The sequence below is a fragment of the Chiloscyllium plagiosum genome, chromosome 23 (assembly GCF_004010195.1).
Source record: "Chiloscyllium plagiosum isolate BGI_BamShark_2017 chromosome 23, ASM401019v2, whole genome shotgun sequence".
Taxonomy (NCBI): domain Eukaryota; kingdom Metazoa; phylum Chordata; class Chondrichthyes; order Orectolobiformes; family Hemiscylliidae; genus Chiloscyllium; species Chiloscyllium plagiosum.
The window spans coordinates 57827460-57847719 of record NC_057732.1 but is presented as its reverse complement, the minus strand read 5'-3'; the positions used below and the strand labels follow the sequence as shown (position 1 = coordinate 57847719).

Sequence of the window (20260 nt, the reverse complement as noted above, 5' to 3'; positions counted from 1 at the left end):
AGCAACGGATACAATAAATGATATTAGTGGATATGAAAGTAAAACTTTGATGGATGTGGAAGGCTCCTTTAGGGCCTTGGATAGAGGTGAGGGAGGAGGTTTGGGCACAGGTTTTACAGTTCCTGCGGTGGCAGAGGAAAGTGCCAGGATGGGAGGGTGCGTTGTAGGGGGGCGTGGACCTGACCAGGTAGTCACGGAGGGAACGGTCTTTGCGGAAGGCGGAAAGGGGTGGGGAGGGAAATATATTCCTGGTGGTGGGGTCTGTTTGGAGGTGGCAGAAATGTCAGCGGATGATTTGGTTTATGCAAAGGTTGGTAGGGTGGAAGGTGAGCACCAGGGCCGTTCTGTCCTTGTTCCGGTTGTTAAGAAAGCATATGGTGTTTTGGCTTTCATTTAAAGTGGGATTGAGTTAAAGAGCCATGAGATCTTGTTGTAGCTCTATAAAACTTTAGTTAGACCGCATTTGGAATACTGTGTCCAGTACTGGTCACCCTCTTATAGAAAAGATGTGGATGCTTTGGAGAGGGTTTAGAGGAGGTTTGCCAGGATGCTGCCTGGAATGGAGGGCTTATCTTACGAAGAGAGGTTGACTGACCTCGGACTTTTCTCATTGGAAAAAAGGAAGCGAGGGGACCTAATTGAGGTGTACAAGATAATGAGAGGGATAGATAGAGTTGATAGCCAGAGACTTGTTCCCAGGGCAGAAATTGTTAACACGAAGGGTCATAGTTTTAAGTTGTTTGGCGGAAAGTATAGAGGGGCTGTCACAGGCGGGTTCTTCACCCAGAGAGTTGAGAGAGCATGGAATGCGTTGCCAGCAGCAGTTGTGGAAGCGAGGTCATTGGGGATATTTAAGAGACTGCTGGACACGCATATGGTCACAGAAATTTGAGGGTTCGTACATTAGGTTTACCTTACATGAGGATCAGTGGTCGGCACAACATCGTGGGCTGAAGGGCCTGTTCTGTGCTATACTGTTCTATGTTTTAAAACAGCCCCAGCCTGTTCAGTCTCTCCCTATAGCTCAAATCCTCCACCTTGGCAACATCCTTGTACATATCTTCTGAACCCTTTCAAGTTTCACAACATATTTCCAATAGGAAGGAGACCAGAATTGCACGCAATATTCCAACAGTGGCCCATCCAATGTCCTGTACAGCCGCAACATGACCTCCTAACTCCTGTACTTAATACTCTGACCAATAAAAGAAAGCATACCAAACGCCTTCTTCACTATCCCATCTTCCTGCGACTCTACTTTCAGGGAGCTACGAATCTGCACTCCAAAGTCTCTTTGTTCAGCAACTCTCCCTAGGACCTTACCATTAAGTGTATAAATCCTGCTAAGATTTGCTTTCCCAAAATGCAGCACCTCGCATTTATCTGAATTAAACTCCATCTGCCACTTGTGTGAAGGTAAAGTCTGTACCAATGTTGAGTCAATTCTATTTCTAAAGTGGGGCCCACAGAATCTTACATAAATTCATGCAGTTTTTGAGCAAAACAAAATGTAATTCTGCAAATACAAATTCACCCCATAAATGTATATGTGCGCGCGTGCAGGAGAGACAGAGTGGGTGTCTGTATGTTAGTGTGTGCATGTGGTTGTGAGTACATGTGAAAGAGTGTGTATGTAAGCTTGGTCAAGTATGTTTGTGAGTGTGCTGGGGGATAAGGCTGTGAGAGAGTGCGTGTGTGGGGGTGAGTGCGGAGGGTGCATGCCTGTGCGTATGAGAGAGCGCCTCTGTATAAGGGTCTGCGTGAGTGTGAGTATGTCAGAGTGTGTGTGTGAGTATAAGAGAGAGAGTGTGTATAGTGCAGTGGGGTCACCTGTAGTGTAACATGAACCCAAGGTCCCGGTTGAGACCTTCCCCATGGGCTCTGAACTTGGCTTGGCCACTTTGGTTGTTGCTTGTCCCGAAGTCTGCCTTGGAGGATGGTCACTCGAAGGTCCGAGGCCGAATGTCCTGGACCACTGTAGTGTTCCCTGACTGGGAGGGAAGAGTCCTGTCTAGTGATCATAAGATCATAAGACATAGGAGCGGAAGTAAGGCCATTCAGCTCAACGAGTCCACTCTGCCATTCAATCATGGCATTTCAATGCCACTTACCCGCACTCTCCCCGTATCCCTTCATTCCTTGCGAGATTAAGAATTTATTAATCTCTGCCTTGAAGACATTCAACGTCCCGACCTCCACTGCGCTCCGTGGCAATGAATTCCATAGGCCCATCCTCTGACTGAAGATATGTCTCCTCATTTCCATTTTAAATTGATCCCCTCTAATTTTAATGCTGTGCCCACAGGTCTTAGTATCCCCGCCTGACGGAAATAAATTCCCAGCGTCCACCCTTTCTAAGCCATGCATTATCTTGTAACTTTCCATTCCATCTCCCCTCTACCTTCTCAACTCTAATGAATACAATCCCAGGATCCTCAGCTGTTCATTATGTATTAGGCCTACCATTCCAGGCATCATCCGTGTGAATCTCCACTGGACACGCTCCAGTGCCAGTATGTCCTTCCAGAGATGTGGGGCCTAAAACTGGACACAGTATTCCAAATGGGGCATAACTAGAGCTTTATAAAGTCTCAGTAGCACATCACTGCTTTATATTCCAACCCTCTTGAGACAAATGACATTGCATTTGCTTTCTTAACCATGGACTCAACCTGCAAGTCAACCTTTAGAGAATCCTGGACAAGCTCTCCTAGATCCTTCGTACTTTGGCTTTATGAATTTTCTCACCGTTTAGAAAATAGTCTGTCCCTGTATTCTTTTTTTCTAAAGTGCAAGACCTCGCATTTGCTCACATTGAATTTCATCAACCATTTCTTGGACCACTCCCCTAAACTGTCTAAATCTTTTTGCAGCTTCCACGCCTCCTCAGAATTACCTACCTGTCAACCTAACTTAGTATCATCGGCAAACTTTGTAGAATGCCCCCAGTCTCTTCATCCAGATCATTAATATATAAAGTGAACAGCTCTAGCTCCAGCACTGAACCCTGCGGGACACCACTTGTCACTAGCTGCCAATTGGAAAAAGAACCTTTTAATCCCAACTCTCTGCCTTCTGTCAGACAGCCAATCCTCAATCCATGCCAGTAGCTCACCTCGAACACCATGGGCCTTCACCTTACTCAGCAGCCTCCCGTGAGGCACCTTATCAAAGGCCTTTTGAGAGTCAAGATAGATAACATCCACTGGGTTTCCCTGGTCTAACTTTTTTGTTACCTCTTCAAAGAATTCTAACATGTTTGTCAGGCACAACCTCTCCTTACTAAACCATACTAACTTGTTTTAATCTGACCCTGCACTTCCAAGAATTTAAAAGGCTCATCCTGAACAATGGATTTTAGAATTTTACCAACAAGCGAGGTTAGGCTAATCAGCCTATAATTTTCCATTTTTTGTCTTGATCCTTTTTTGAACAAGGGGATTACAACAGCAATTTTCCAATCGTCTGAGATTTTCCCTGACTCCAGTGATTTTTGAAAGATTATAACCAACGCCTCCACTATTTCTTCAGCCACCTTCCTCAGAACTCTAGGATGTAGCCCATCTGGGCCAGGAGATTTATCAATGTTTAGACCTTTTAGCTTTTCTAGCACTTTCTCTTTTGTAATGGCTACCATACTCAACTCTGCTCCTTGATTATCCTTAATTGTTGGGATATTACTCATGTCTTCCATTGTGAAGACTGACACAAAGTATTTATTAAGTTCTTCAGCAATTTCCTTATCTCCTATCACTACCCTTCCTGCATCAATTTGGAGCAGTCCAATTTCTACTTTTGCCTCTCGTTTGTTTCTAATGTATTGAAAGAAACTTTACTATCATTTCTAATATTACTGGCTAGCCTACCTTTATATTTGATCCTCTCCTTCCTTATTTCTCTCTTTGTTATCCTCGGTTTTTGGGTCTTCCCAATCTTCTGATTTCCCTGTGCTCTTGGCCACTTTATACGCTCTCTTTTTTTCTTTGATACATTTCCTAACTTCCTTTGTCAGCCATGGCTGTCTAATTCCACTCCCCACCCCCAGATAATCTTTCTTTTCTTTGGGATGAACCTGTGTCCTGTATCCTCAGTTACATCCAGAAACCCCTGCCATTGTTGCTGTACTGTCTTCCCCACTAGGCTCTGCTTCCAGTCGACTTTCATCAGATCCTCTCTCATGCCCCTGTAATTACCTGTATTTAACTGTAACACCATTACATCGGATTTTGCCTTCTCTTTCAAACTGCAAACTGAACTCTGCCATATTATGATTGCTGCTTCCTAAGTGTTCCCTTACTTTAAGATCTTTTATAAAGTCTGGCTCATTACATAGCACTAAGTCCAGAATAGCCTGCTCCCTTGTGGGCTCCATCATAAGCTGTTCCAAAAAGTCATCCTCTCAGCATTCCATGAATTCCCTTTCTTTGGATTCACCGGCAACATTATTCACCCAGACCATTTGCATATTGAAGTCCCCCATGATCACTGTGACCTTGCCTTTTTGATATACCCTATCTATTTCCTGGTACATCTTGCGCCCCTAGTCCTGACCACTGCTGGGAGGTCTGCACATAACTCCCGTTATGGTTTTTTTTTACCTTTGTGGTTCCTCAATTCCATCTACACAGACGCCACATCATCTGACCCTATGTCATTCAGTGCCATAGATTTAATTTCGTTCCTAACTAACAAGGCACACCCGCCCCTGACTTTCCGACAAGTCTGCCCACCTCCCTGACTTTCCGACAAGTTGTAAATCCTTGGATGTTTAACTGCCAATCCTGAACCCCCTGCAACCACATCTCTGTGATGTCTACCGATGATTTCTGCTGTTAATTCATCTACTTTGTTACGAATACTACAAGCATTCAGGTAAAGCACCTTAATGCTAATTTTCTTATCCTCATGATTTCCATCACCTCTCCTAAGTTATTCTTTCTTTTTGCTTCATTTCTAGTCTGCCTCGAACTAAAACCCTGCACACATGCTAACCTGCTGCTTATCTTTCTTCTTGACTCCATACTCCATCACTTTCCCTTTCCTCCCGACTCTCAAGTTTAAAGTCCTAGTGACCTCCCTTCTTATCCTTTTAACCAGAACACTGGTTCCAGATTGGTACAGGTGGAGACCATCCCATCGGTACAGGTCTTCCCCGTTTCCAAACCTGATGCCAATGCCCCATGAAATGGAATCCCTCTTTCCCACACCAATCTCTTAGCCACATGCTTATTTCCATAATTTTCTTATCCCTATGCCAATTAGCACGGGATCGTTGTGCGTTGTCCATTCATCCATTGTTGTAGCGTTTGTTCAGTCTCACCAATGTACCGTGGCTTAGGACATCCCTGCCTGCAGCATATGAGATCGACAACGTTGGCTGAGTTACATAAGTATCTGCTGCATATATGGTGGGAGGTGTCCCCACGTGTAATGGTGGTATCCATCTCGACGCTCTGACACTTCTTGCAGCGGCTGCTGTGACAAGATTATATGGTGTTGTGGTTGACGTTGTCCTAAAGGCTAGACAGTTAACTGCAAACAATGATCTGTTTGAGGTTTGGGGTTGTTTAAAAGTGAGAAGTGGAGGAGTAGGGAAGATTTTGGCAAGGTAATCGTCCTCATGGATAATGTGTTGCAGGCCGTGAAGAACATGGCGTAGTATTTCGGCTCCTGGGAAGTACTCGAGAATGAAGGGTACTCTATCGGCCCGTGTCTGTCTCCTGAGGAGGTCATTGTGGTTTCTCGCTGTAGCACATCAGAACTGGCAGTCGACAAGTTGAGCATCGTACCCTGTTCTTAAGAGGGCATCCCTGAGCACTTTCAGGTGTCCATCACATAGAACATGTCCATCACGTTCCTCCTCCTATCAGCCAACATTGTACATCTCATACACTGCAGGCAGAAATGTCCTGTGGCATGGTACATTGGCGAGACTGAACAGACACTACGAAAATGGATGAATGGACAATGCGCAACAATCACCAGACAGGACTGTTCCCCTCCCAGTCGGAGAACGCTTCAGCGGTCCAGGACATTTGGCCTTGGACCTCCAGGTGACCATCCTCCAAGGCAGATTTTGGGACAAGCTACAACCAAAGTGGCTGAGCTGAGGTTGATAGCCAAGTTTGGTACTCATGGGGATGGCTTCAACTGGGACCTTGGGTTCATGTCACACTCCAGGTGACCCCACTGCACTATATACACACTCTCACTCAAACACACACACTCCTACATACTCACACACTCATGCAGACACTCTCTCATACACAAGTCTCTCTCGTACACACAGACATGAATCCCCCACACTCACCCTCACACATGCACCCTCTCACAGGCTTATCCCCATCACACTCATACTTGACCAAGCTTATACATACTCTTTCACATGCACTCACACCCACAAGCACACACTCACATTCACACACCCACTCTGTCTCTCCTGCACACATACACATATAAATTTATGGGATGAATTTGTATTTGCAGAATTACATTCTATCATGTTCAAAAACTGCATGAATCCATGTAAGATTCTGTGGGCCCCACTTTAGAAATAGAATTGACTCTCAACATTGGTATAGACTTTACCTTCACACATTTAATGCATTGTCTGAACTGAGATGACACCTATTATTAGTTAAGCTGGTGCCACCTTGAGAATGTAATTCTGGGATTTACGTATTAAAGAACCTAAAGCACCATATCCTATTCTAAAAGATGAAAGACTTAATATAAATTTGTTTAAGAACTATAATCTGGTGTGTGATTTTTAACTAAAGTTGTTTAATATATCATTATAACTTCATGACACTGTAACCCTTTTCTTATAAACTCTGTTTCATATGGTCATGTTCCACAACCACCCGATGAAGACGCAGCATGTCGAAAGCTAGTGCATCCAAAAAGATCTGTTGTACTATAATCTGGGGTTGTGAGATTTTTAACCCTGTTCCAATAAGACACTTATTAAAAATACATCACCTTAATTTCAAAACCATACAGCGGCTGTCGTCTTCCGTCTGTGTCTTCTTCTGGCTGAAGATCTCCCTGGTTCATCTTCTTTCTTTTTATTGCAAATGTTTCATATGAAAAGGTACCTTTGACAGAGAGCATTTCCTAATTCCTTGGATCTGTGTTGATGGCAGTTGCTCTGTCCAATTTTCAAAATGCCTGCCTTTTTAATATTCCCAACAGCAGACTGTCTCATAGGATCGATGTTGGCAAACCAATAAATTCAAACTCAATTGGGGTTTAGTATCCTGGGGCATAATTTAAACTGCTTGGTTAAATTCAAATTGTTGTCAAAACAGCAACCAACTCAGGTATCCATTTTACTGCCAAATGTTACATATTTTCAATTTTTCAGTACACTGAGACTGCCAACTGTTCATACCACAGGTACTTGTAAGCTCTTAGTCCAGAACAGCATTCACTCTCTCTTAAAAAGGTACAGCATACGCCTTCAATTTCATAACTGCTCGCCCCTTAATAAGGAAATGAACCATCATAATGAAAAGATGGCTTAATTTTTTTCTTTCAATTCTTAATCCCAATACAATGAAATACATAGATTAATAATCAAAGTTCATATTAATTTCTGCACACATACACATAACATTGGAATCTGTTCAATCTTATCTATACTTTATCCTTTAACTTCATGATAACGTGTCTGCTATCACATTTTTATGACCCACAACATGTACAATTTGTAAATTAAAGATCTTTAACATAAGACTCCAATGAAATAGTCTCATATTTTTGTCTTTAAATCTTTCCAAGAATGAATGAGATCGTGGTCCATGTACGCAACTGTCCCCGACACATTGTTTGTCACATAAACATTAAAATGTTATAAGCCAGTACCAAACTCAATAATTCTTTTTGATGGTAGACTATTTTCTCTGGTGGGTATTGAGTTTGTTTGAAAAGTAGCCAATTGACTGTTCAATTCCATCATCATCTTCCTTTAGCAGTCCAGCTCCAACTCCTATATCACTAGCATCAATTGCAATTTTGAAAGATTTCAAAACATTTGGTGTAACTAAAACTGGTGTGGTGGTTAATACTGCTTTTAAATTCTCCTGGCATTCTTCTGTCCAATGAAACTTTGTGTTTTTCTTTAGTAAATCTGTTAGTAGTGCCACCAAGCTGCTGAAATTTAGAACAAGCCTCCGGTAGAATCTGCTTCGTCCCATATGTCGAAGCACCTCTTTCTTTGGGCATGGTTGTGGGAATTCCTCAATGGCCTTCGTCTTTGCGTTCCTTGGGGTCAGCCTTCCATGACCAATGTTGTGTCCCAAGAACGCCACTTCTCCCTTCATGAATTCTGTTTTCTTTAAGTTTATTACCAGTTTTGTTTCACGTAATCGTTCAAAGAGCTCTGCCAACTGTACCATGTGATCTTTCCATGACTCATTAAAGATCACCACATCGTCCCCAAATAGGCTGCACAGTTTGTTACCTAGCCACAACTCTGTTCATGAGTCTTTGGAATGTGGCGGGTGCATTCTTCGTTCCAAAAGGCATCACTATGAACTGCTATAGCCCATTTGGGGTTACAAACGCAGAAACTTCTTTCACTTTCTCTGATAAAGGTACCTGCCAATAACCACACAGTATGTTCAACTTTGTGATGTAATTGGCTTCCTGAAGAATGGCTAATGCCCGAAACGTCGATTCTCCTGTTCCCTAGATGCTGCCTGACCTGCTGCGCTTTTCCAGCAACACATTTCCATCTCATGTAATTGGCTTGTCCAACTTTCTCTATACAGATATCCAATCTTTGTACTGGGTATGAGTCCAATTTTGTTACGGCATTGACCTTCCAATAGTCCACACAAAATTGTTACATCCCATCAGGTTTGACAACTAACACGAGTAGTGAACTCCACTCACTCTGACTCAGTTCAGTAATATCTTCATTGAGTATCCCATCCACTTCCTTCTGGACCCATGTGGCTTTGAAGGGATTAAGTTTATAGGGGTGTTGTTTTATTGGAACAGCATGCCCTACTTCCACCTCATGCACAATAGTATTAGTCCTCCCCATCTTATTCCTTGATATGTCCTCACTGCTGCAAAAAACCTTTCAACTCGGTTCTTTGCTCCTGAGACAGAGAGTTCACTAACCTTTCCCACTCCTCAAGGACTTCCTCATTATTTAATGTATTTTGAGGCACATCAAACTCCATAACATCTGGATTTAATTTCTCATTTTGCGGGGCAGTAACTAACATCTGTTTCATAAGTTCCCTGTCTCTATTATAAGAAGATTTCAACATATTCATGTGACATACCCAATACAGTTTTTTTCTATCTGGCATCTTTACCAGATAGTTTACCTGACTTAGCTTTTTCTCAATTTGATAGGGACTACGAAACCTGGCTTTGAAGGGATCTCCTACCACTAGTAACAATACTAATACGTCATCCCCATGGGAAAACATCGGCATTTTAGAGTTTTTATCTGCCACCTGCTTCATTCTATGCTGTGCCCTCTTCAGATGCTGTTTTGCCAGCTCACCTACCCAATTAAATCTCTCCCTCACCTCAGATACTTAATACAAATGTGAGATCTCTGTCAATTTTTCTTTAATTAATTTCAAAGGTCCTTTCACTTCATGTCCGAATATTAACTCAAACGGAGTGAACTGAGTAGATTCATTTGGGGCATCTCTAATGGCAAACAATACAAATGGGATACCTTTATCCCAATCATTCGGCTAGTCCTGACTACACTCTTAACATGGTCTTCAGAGTCTGATGCCACCTTTCCAAAGTTCCCTGGAATTCAGGATGGTACACACTTGATTTAAAGTGCTGTATGCCTAAGCTATCCGTGACTTTTGTAAACAGTCTAGCAGTTAAAATTAGACCCTTGGTCTGACTGAATCTCTCTGGGTAGCCCATACCATATGAAGAAAGCTACTAACTCTTCCACCACCCTTTTTGCTTTAATACTCTGGGAATTGCCTCTGGAAATCTGGTAGACACATCTAATATGGTTAGTAAGTAATGGTTTCCACTTTTAGTTTTAAAAAGGGAACCTGCACAATTAATCATAACATGCGTGAAAGGTTCTTCGATTGCGGGCATTGGCAACAAATGTGGTTTTATTACTGCCTGTGGCTTATGTACCATTTGGCATGTATGACATGTATGGCAAAATTTAACCACATCCATGTGCAGTCCAGGCCAATAGAAATGCTTTTGTACTTTAGCTTAAGTCTTCCTCACCCAGGTGATCTACTGGAAATTCATGTGCTACTCATAACACTGGTTTGTATGCTACCAGCAACACAATCTGGTGCACTTCTGCTCATTTCTCCTCTGCACTAACCTACTTGGTCTCCATTTTTGTCTTAGGATTCTATCTTTAAGATAATAATCCTAAAGGCATACATTCTGATTCCTTTTCTGAGTATGCATCAATATATACATCTTTTATTGCCTTGTCTTTCTGTTGTAAGTCCATTAGCCTTTCAGGACTAAATACTTCTGTCTGACCCTCTTCATGTTCAAGTTTCTCCTGCACGATTACATTCAAACAGAGTGTCCACGAACTGAACCTCAACTCCTTCATCTTTTTCTTTAGTTTTTGCTTCTTGCTCTCGCTTGTAATAGTGGGATCTTGTTACTACACAGTCTGGAAAAATTCCAGGGATTTTTCTTTTAACTCCTTAGTTCCCTGGTCTTCTTTTGGCATCTCCACAACGAGGGGTATCACTCCCACTTAGGATTCTGCTAAATCATTCACAAGAATAAACTGTATTCCTGGAACTGACACTCTGTCAATCACTCCCACTGTTACTTCCCCAGTCTTGAGTTGGCACTCCAACCTGATCTTACGCAGGGGAATGCTAAATTTCTGTCCATCTATTCCACAAGTTACCACACTCTTAGGTAACATGTCAGAAAGAGTGCAAAAATGTTCATTTCTTTAGAAATGGATTAGATCCCATAACTCTCAAAATTATAACTTCCTTCCCTTCTTCCCTGTTCTTCCTGAGTACGCTTTACCTGCAGAGGTGAAGTCTTTTTACAGAAATCAGTCACTAACTCCATACCCAGCCCCAGCCTAGGCTGTGCACTCTCCTGCAGCTCCTCAACTTTTTTTTGGGTTTCCTTTACTACTTTCACTAAGGGTTAGTCTGTTTTACCTCATCTTTTCCCACAGTGCCTTTCTTCAACAGCCAGCACTGTGACTTTACGTGTCCCACTTTACCACAGTGAAAACACTTGAGGCCTTTCACCTCCTTTTCACCCGCTTGGATTTCTTTTTTCACCTGTGGTAAACTATTAGCAGTGGGCTCTAATCTTTGTTTTGTAGCGTAGGATCTCCCCATCTCCAAATTTCTATCCCTCATTAGGATGAAATTCCTGCCAGAAGCTAAATTTCACGTTATGCACCAATGTATATTCATCTGGCATCTCTGCCACTCTTCTCACTTCTTGAACTTTCTATTCATCCACATGAATTCTTATCATCACTGGAAGTGAGTTTTTAAACACCTCCAGCAGAATAATCTTTCTTAGAGCCTCATAGGTCTTCCTGATGAAGGGCTTATGCCTAAAACATTGATTCCCCTGCTCCTCGGATGCTGCCTGACCTGCTGTGCTTTTCCAGCAACACACTCTTCAATTCTGATCTCCAGCATCTGCAGTTCTCACTTTCTCCTCATAGGTCTTATCTGTTTTTAAGGCCAGCACCCATCTATCAAAATTAATATGTTTAATTCTTTCGAACTCAACATAAGTTTGACCTGGGAGCAGGAGAATCAATGTTTTGGGCAAGAGGCTTTCATCAGGAATGAGTCTTGTGAGCCAAGGGGGTGGAGAGATAAATGGGAGGGGGCTGGGGCTGGGGGAAAGTAGCAGAGAGTGCAATACATGGCTGGAGGTGGGGGTAATGGTGATAGGTCGGAGAGGAGAATGGAGCAGATGGGTGGGAAGGTAGATGGACAGGTAAAACAGGTCATGGGGACGGTGCCGAGTTTGAAGGTTGGAATTGGGATAAGGTGGGGGGAGGGGAAATGAGGAAATTGACATTGATACCATGTGGTTGGAAGGTGGAAGATGAAGCATTCTTCCTCCAGGCTTCGGGTGGTGAAGGTGTGGTATTGGAGGAGGCCCAGGGCCTGCATGTCCTTGGCAGAGTTGGGAGGGGGGAAGGGTGTTGAAGTGTTTGGCCATGAGGTGGTGAGGTTGGTTGTTGGTTTGTGCTGGTGTCCTGGAGATGGTCTTTGAAGTGCTCTGCAAGTAGGTGTCCTCTCTTCCCAATGTAAAGGAGACCGCATTGGGAGCAATGGATACAATAAATGACATGCATGGAAGTGCAGGTAAAACTCTGATGGATGTGGAAGGTTCCTTTGGGGCCTTGGACAGAGATGAGAGGGGAGATGAGGTTATTGTGGTTGGAGGGGTGGGGTTTGAAGGCAGAGGTGCGGGAGTGGATGAGCTGTACTGGAGGGCATCATCATCCACATGGGAGGGAAATTACGGTCTCTAAAGAAGGAGGCCATCTGGTGTGTTCTGTGGTGGAATTGGTCTTCCTGGGAGCAGATGCAGCAGAGGTGGAGGAATTGGGAATAAGGGATAGCGTTTTTACAGGAGGCAGAGTGGGAGGAGGTGTAATCCAGGTAGCTGTGGGTGTCGGTGGGTTAAGATGTCAATGTTCAGTCAGTCACCACCGATTGAGATGAAGAGGTCCAGGAAGGGGAAGGAGGTGTCCGAGATGGTCCAGGTGAACTTAAGGTTGGGGTGGAATGTGTTGGTGAAGTTGATGAACTGTTCAGCCTCCTCGTTGGAGCATGAGGTGGCACCGATACAGTCATCAATTTAGCGTAGGAAACAATGTAGCAGAACACACCAGTTGGCCTCCTTCTTCAAAGACCGCAATGTCCCCTCCCACGTGGATGATGATGCCCCCTGGCACACCTCATCTATTCCTGCACCTCCGCCCTTGAACCTCTCCAACCGCAACAGGAACAGAACCCCAATGGTCCTCATCTTCCACCCCAACAACCTCCATATATATCGCATCATCCTCCAACATTTCCGCCACCTACAAAAGCATCCCACCACCAGAGAATTATTTCCTTCCCCTCCCCATCCGCTTTCTGTAAAGACCATTCCCTCTGCAACAGTTTTGTCAGGTCCACACCCCCCACCAACCCACCCTTCCCTCCCAACACCTTCCCCTGCCACCTCAAGAATTGTAAAAGCTGCGCCCACACCTCCCCCCTCACCTCCATCCAAGGCCCCAAAGGAGCCTTCCACATCCATGAGAGCTTTACCTGCACTTCCACACGCCATTTACTGTATCCGTTGCTCCCGATGTGGTCTCCTCTACATTGGGGAGACAGGACGCCAACTTGCAGAGCACTTATGAGAAAATCTCCAAGACACCCGCACCAACCAACCCCACCACCCCATGGCCAAACACTTCAACTCCCCCCTCCCACTCTGCCTAAGACATACAGCTCCTGGGCCTCCTCCAATGCCACACCTTCACCACCCGAAGCCTGGAGGAAGAACACTTGTTCAGACTAAGCAGATAGGCAGAGCTAGTGAGGTATTTGCAGTGCTGTCAGATGAGGGGTCAAGAGATTTTGCAGATATAGGGGGGTAGACATAGGACTGAAGTTAGGGGTAGGTTCTTCACTCAGCGAGTCGTAAGTTCATGGAATGCCCTGCCAGTAGCAGTGGTGGACTCTCCCTCTTTATGGGCATTTAAGCGGGCATTGGATAGGTATATGGAGGATAGTGGGTTAGTATAGGTTAGGTGGGCTTGGATCGGTGCAACATTGAGGGCCAAAGGGCCTGTACTGCGCTGTATTCTTCTATGTTCTATGTTCTATATCAAACAGGCCTCATTTTCCACCTTGGCACTCTCTATCCACATGGCATCAATTTGGATTTCACCAATTTCCTCATTTCCCTTCCCCCCACCTTATCCCAGTTCCAACCTTCCAACTTGGCACCACCCTCATGACCTGTCCTACCTGTCCATCTTCCTTCCCACTCATCTGCTCCACCCTCCTCTCCAACCTATCATGTTACCTCCATCTCCATCTGCCTATCACACTCTCAGGTACCATTCCCCCCCATCATCAGTCCCAGTTCCCTCTCATTTATCTCTCCACTCCGTTGGCTCACAAGCCCCATTCTTGATGAAGGGCTCTTGCCTGAAACATTTATTCTCCTGCTCCTCAGACCTGACCTGCTGTGCTTTTCCAGCACCACACTCTCAACTCTGATCTCCAGCATCTGCAGTGCTCACTTTCTCCATAAGTCTGACCTGGTTCTTCCTTTATGTTTCTGAACTGCTGTCTATACGCTTCTGATACCAATTCATAAGCACTCAAAGTAGCTTGTTTGACGTCTGCATAATCTCTTGACCCTTCATCTGACAGCGCTGTAAATACCTCACTAGCTCTGCCTACCAGCTTAGTCCGAACTAACATTACCCACAAGTTCTCTGATCACCCCATTTGCCTAGCCAATTTTTCAAATGAAATAAAGAAGGCTTTGACATATTTCTTATCAAAATGTGACAATATTTTAACATATTTGTATATCACTACCTTCTCTCTTCATCTCCATCATGTTAACTTGAATTTCCTGACTAATTCACACTTCTGAAATTCAAATTCTCTCTCCCTTTCAATTTCTTCTCTCTCTTTGCTCAGCTAAGAACCTTTTCTCTCTCTCTCTCTCTCTCTCCCCCTCTCGGCTCTCTTTTCCCTTTCTTTATCTTCTAACTCCATTTGCCTTAATTGCAATTTAAGTTTTTCTAACTCTACTGCACTTGTCTGTTTCTTTGATTCACCTAAGTGCTTGACCAATTCCATTACAATTTCAGCTTTCTATTTGTCCCCCGTTAAACCCAATTCTAACCTATTTGTTAATTCTAAAAGCCCTTCCTCTGTCTTTAAACTTTCTTGACAAATTTGGGAAACATCTTCAAACCCCAGAACCTGCTTATCAATGTTAAGAGCCATTTCCCTCATTTTTAATTTAACCAACCACAAGTAACTGAAATTAAACAAATTGTCTCACCCATTTTTTATTTAAAAATCTAGGACACTGATTGGCAAGGGTTTAAATCTGCTGGGACCTTTTGTACCCCAAATCTGTTCAAATCTGTTCAGACTGGATCCGTCTAAACTTATCCAAATCTATCCAAGTCTCGGAGCAGAGCCCCCAAACTGTTATGACACGGCAATGAACCCTTCAGTTAATTAAACCAAACACCCAGAAAACCTCACCTTGCCTAGTAATATGAGTGACAGGGATCTCCCAAGTTCCACTATTTAAAGAAAATAACATCAATTTAATTTTTAACTCAAAAAGTGAATGTTAAACAACAACTATTCACAACTCTAAGCCCCCTTCCTTTCTTAAGTGGTTATTATCTGCCTCCAACTATAACAATATGCTGTTCTAATAAGACACTTATTCAAATTACATTAACTTAATTTCAAACTATACAGCGGCTGTCATCTTCAGTGTCTGCCTTCTTCTGGCTGAAGATCTCCCTAGACCATCTTCTTTCTTTCTTATTGCAAATGTTTCATATGAAAAGATACCTTTGACAGAGAGCGTTTCCCAATTCCTTGGATCTGTGTTGATGGCAGTTGCTCTGTCCAATTTTCAAAATGCCTGCCTTTTCTATATCCTCAACATTAGTCTCATTGGTTTGATATCGGCAAAACAATAAATTGAAATTCGATTGGGTTTTAATATCCTAGAGCATAATTTAAACTGATTGGTTACATTCAAATTGTTGTCAAAACAGCAACCAACTCAGGTATCCATTTCACAGCCAAAATGTACATATTTTCAATTTTCCATTACATTGAGACTACCAACTATTCATATCACAGTGCTTGTAAACTCTCAGTGTAGAGCAGCATTCACTCTCTCTGAAAGGTACAGTGCACGCCTTTCAACTTCATAACACTATATATGCTATCCTTGTCCTTTTAGGTGTAGTGGTTGTGGGTTTGGAAGCTGTTGCTGAAGGAACATTGGTGAGTTAGGATGGAACAGCAAGAACCATCAAACAAAAATAGTTTTGATTGGTTAGCACTTTGACACTAAGGATGTTGTCTTGGGGACGGATGCTGCTGTTGGAATATCTTTCTTGTAGCTGGATTTAGAATGTCTTGCAAAGGATTGGCGATGTTACTAGTGTTTTGAAAGTGCTTCCAGTAGGTTGTTCCAGTTGCTGAGGCATATAGAAGAATGGGAATCATAGCTGCCCAGTAAACTATGGCCTGAGTCTTGGGTTTGAGATCCTGGCCACATATAGTATTTTCCTCTGTCAACCAAAAGGTGACACAATAATACTTCATTATCCATAACAAGTCTGCCTTGGGACCCTGCAACCACACGGGATCAATGTGGATATCACCAGTTTCCTCAGTTTCCCTCTGCCACCTTATCCTAGTCCCAAGCCTCCAACTCGGCACTGCCTTCTTGACCTGTCCATCTTCCTTCCCACCTATCCGCTCCACCCTCCTCTCCAACCTATTACCTTTCCCCTCAACCTTCATCTACCTATCACTTTCCTAGCTACCTTACTCCCAGACCCAACCACCACCCCCCACCCTCCCATTTAACTCTCAGCCCTCCTGGCCCACAAGCCTCATTCCTGATGAAGGGCTTATGCCTAAAACGTCAATTTTTCTGCTCCTTGAATGCTGCCTGACCTGCTGTGCTTTTCCAGCACCACTCTCTCGAATCTGATCTCCAGCATCTGCAAGCTTCACTTTCTCCTATGGCAAATACAGACCAGTTTCTACTATCCCAATGGGGAGGAGTGAAGTGGGGATAAATGGTATAATGTTGTGGGAGCTTGGTAGAAGAGACCCATAATGTTCCAGGTCTTCAATGAAAGGCTGATTTTCTCATAATTTTCAAAGAAAGAGTCCACAGTGATCTGATTCCGAGTGATCGCAGACAGAGGCATCGCCTACATCAGGGGTGGGCAATTAATTCTTCCAAGATGCCACATGAGAAACCTGAGTTGTGTTGGAGGGCCGAACCAACAATAAGTTGAACATAATTCTGCTCAGTATTAATTTTCTCCCATTGTAAAAAGTACTAAATTATATAGTTTTGCACTGAAACTTATAATCAAAAGAATAAGGATATTCTGTTACAATAAAGATATGAAATTGTGGAGTTGTTTCATTATTGTTCAGTATTACAAACGACAAATAACTCTATATAAAAAGCAATAAGTGGTTTTGATGTTTTTCAGTTCATTTTACTTGTTTTTTGAGAAAAATCCAGTCTGTTTTGGGCTTGAACAAGTGCACTGAAATCTGGTTGAATGTCTGAGGTGGATATGTGAAGGACAGCTGAGAGGTGATCATCAGTGAAAGAGGATCTGGATTTGGATTTGTTGAACTTCATATCACTGAGAATGTCTGTTCGCATATATAGGAGGAGAAAGTGAGGTCTGCAGATGCTGGAGATCAGAGCTGGAAATGTGTTGCTGGAAAAGCGCAGCAGGTCAGGCAGCATCCAGGGAACAGGAGAATCGACGTTTCGGGCATAAGCCCTTCTTCAGGAATGAGGAAAGTTTGTCCAGCAGGCTAAGATAAAAGGTAGGGAGGAGGGACTTGGGGGAGGGGCGTCGGAAATGTGATAGGTGAAAGAGGTCAAGGTGAGGGTGAAAGGTCAGACTGGGGTGGGGGCGGAGAGGTCAGGAAGAAGATTGCAGGTTAGGAAGGCAGTGCTGAGTTCGATGGATTTGACTGAGACAAGGTGGGAGGAGGGGAAATGAGGAAAATGGTGAAATCCGAGTTCATCCCTTGTAGTTGGAGGGTTCCTAGGCGGAAGATGAGGCGTTCTTCCTCCAACCGTCGTTTTGTTGTGGTCTGACGATGGAGGAGTCCAAAGACCTGCATATCCTTGGTGGAGTGGGAGGGGGAATTGAAATGTTGAGCTACAGGGTGGTTGGGTTGGTTGGTCCGGGTGTCCCAGAGGTGTTCTCTGAAACGCTCCGCAAGTAGCCGGCCTGTCTCCCCAATATAGAGGAGGCCACATCGGGTGCAGAGGATGCAATAGATGATGTGTGTGGAGGTGCAGGTGAATCTGTGGCGGATATGGAAGTTGGAGCTGTTCGCATATGTAGGTAGATCCAAAGAGGACTAGCATCTTCTGAGCATGCCTCCTCATGTGTGGAAAGTTCTCCTCTTTGAGGGAAGAGTAAAAATCAAGCAGTGAGACTGACCTAAAGTACTCTGCCAGAAGTGTGTCAGACGGCAGGTCAATGAGTTCAAGCTGAACATCACTAGGTGCATTCTCCACATTGCATGTAAATGGGGAAGAAATCGTGTGCATTTCATTCTCAACCGTTTTAAAGGCTTGAAATCGCCTTGAAAATTCACCATGCAGTGCTTCTAACATAGATACGTACCTGTGGAGGTGATCAGCTGAAGGTGCAGCTTCCTTCAGTGTTGGCAAGTGGGTGAGAATGTTGTCCTCCATTTGGCTGAGAGAAGCTGCAACTTTTTCATAAAAGCCTTCACTAAGGTCCGTGCACTGCAGTTTCACATTTAGTTCATTCATAATTGCAGTCACATCAACAGCAAAACCAAGGTCTGCAATCCAATCTGCATCTGAAAGCTGCAGAATGCCATTCCCTTTCTTCACACACAAATCTTGAATCTCTTCTCTCAGGTCCCATACACTTTTCAGCATTTTGCCCAGGCTGAGCCACCTGACAGCTGTGTGGTAGCCTATGTAACGATGTTCAGTCTCATTTTCCTCCAAAAGTGCAACAAACTGCCCGTGATTCAAAGCTCTTACAACATCAACCACATGGTTAATTTTTAACACTGACTTACACAACACTTCCTGATTTATACTACAATGCAAAAATACCAATTTCTGTTCAGGGTCAATTTCTGTCACTTTATCCTGCATTCTCTTTAAGAGTCCAACATTTCTTCCCGTTAGATTTGGACAACCATCCATTATCACACCCTCCAGCTTGTCCCATTTTAGTCCCAATGTGTCCAAACATGCATTTACCTCCATGAACAAATCATTACCAGTTGTTGTTCCTTGCATTGACTGCATGGCTGCCAGCTCCTCTGTGATTTTAAAGTCCATAGTTATCCCACCTACGAAGATGAGTAGCTGGACTGCGTCACGTACGTCTCAGCTCTCATCCAAAGCCAAGGAAAAAAAGTCAAAGTTGACCGCCCTGTGCTGCAGCTGAAGCTCCAGATTTCTCGCAATGTCCCCAATCCTTCTCGTTACAGTGCATCGGGAGAGGGGCACATTCTCAAATGCCTCCTTTTTCTCTGGTCATATTAGTTCTGCAGAGTCCAGTTCTGCAGAGTGTGAGCTGACGTTTTGAGGGCTAGCCAGCAAGCATCACTTTTAGCTGTTCATGCATGCACGCATGCACATACGTGAGCATGTGCGTCCATACGTATCCTTTTCAAAACAAAAGCAACACAGTTGTATTGCGTGCATGGCATAAATACTTTTTCATTTATGTTCTAATTTAAGATTGACCTCAAGTGGGCCAGACAGGAACGACCAAAGGGCCAGATATGGCCCGCGGGCTGTAAAATGCCCAGGTCTGGCCTACATGCTGCAGCTCAATGCCTGAAATTGATGATCTTGGTTTTGGATTTAACACCTGATTGCAGTAACTGGAGAGGAGTCTACTAGCTGACTAGCACAGAGAAGATCATTGGAAGGATCCTCCTCAATCACTTCCTCTCAATGTCAAAAGAGCACCTTCCAGAATCGCAGCATAGTATGTGACCATGGGTAAAAACCACAGACATGTATATTCAGCATTAACCTTTGATGAGGCACTTTATGGATATCCAGATGCTTTGTGAATATCCAATGAGAGTAAATGCACCGGTTCCCATTTAACCACAGCATAGAAACATAGGAAATAGGTGCAAGAGTAGGCCATTCGGCCCTATAAGCCTGCTCTGACATTCAATATGATCACAGCTGATCATCCAACTTTATAATCTGCTCCTACTTTCTGCCCAAACCCCTTTTAACCCTTCATCCATGACAACTGTATCTAACTAACTTTCTGAAAACATTCAATGTTTTGGCCTCAACCACATTCTGTGGCAAAGAATTCCAGCAGTTCATGACTCTCATAATGAGGAAATTTCTCCTCATGTCAGTCCTAAATGGCCTGCCAGATGATTAGGAAAACTTTAAAAACCAACAAAAGATGATCAACAAAATAATAAAGACC

The 20260-nt window shown here is 43.6% G+C and overlaps 1 protein-coding gene across 1 annotated transcript in view; it reads right to left on the bottom strand.

Annotated features, from left to right (window-relative positions):
• cenpv (centromere protein V) overlaps positions 1 to 18630 on the bottom strand; it is a 63010-nt gene extending 44380 nt beyond the window's left edge. Inside the window, exon 1 of the mRNA XM_043714227.1 lies at positions 18437 to 18630. Within this exon, the coding sequence (XP_043570162.1) occupies positions 18437 to 18588 (152 nt within the window). The 5' untranslated portion in view covers positions 18589 to 18630. The remainder of the gene's footprint in view (positions 1 to 18436) is intronic.
• Between the last annotated feature and the right edge of the window lie 1630 nt (positions 18631 to 20260).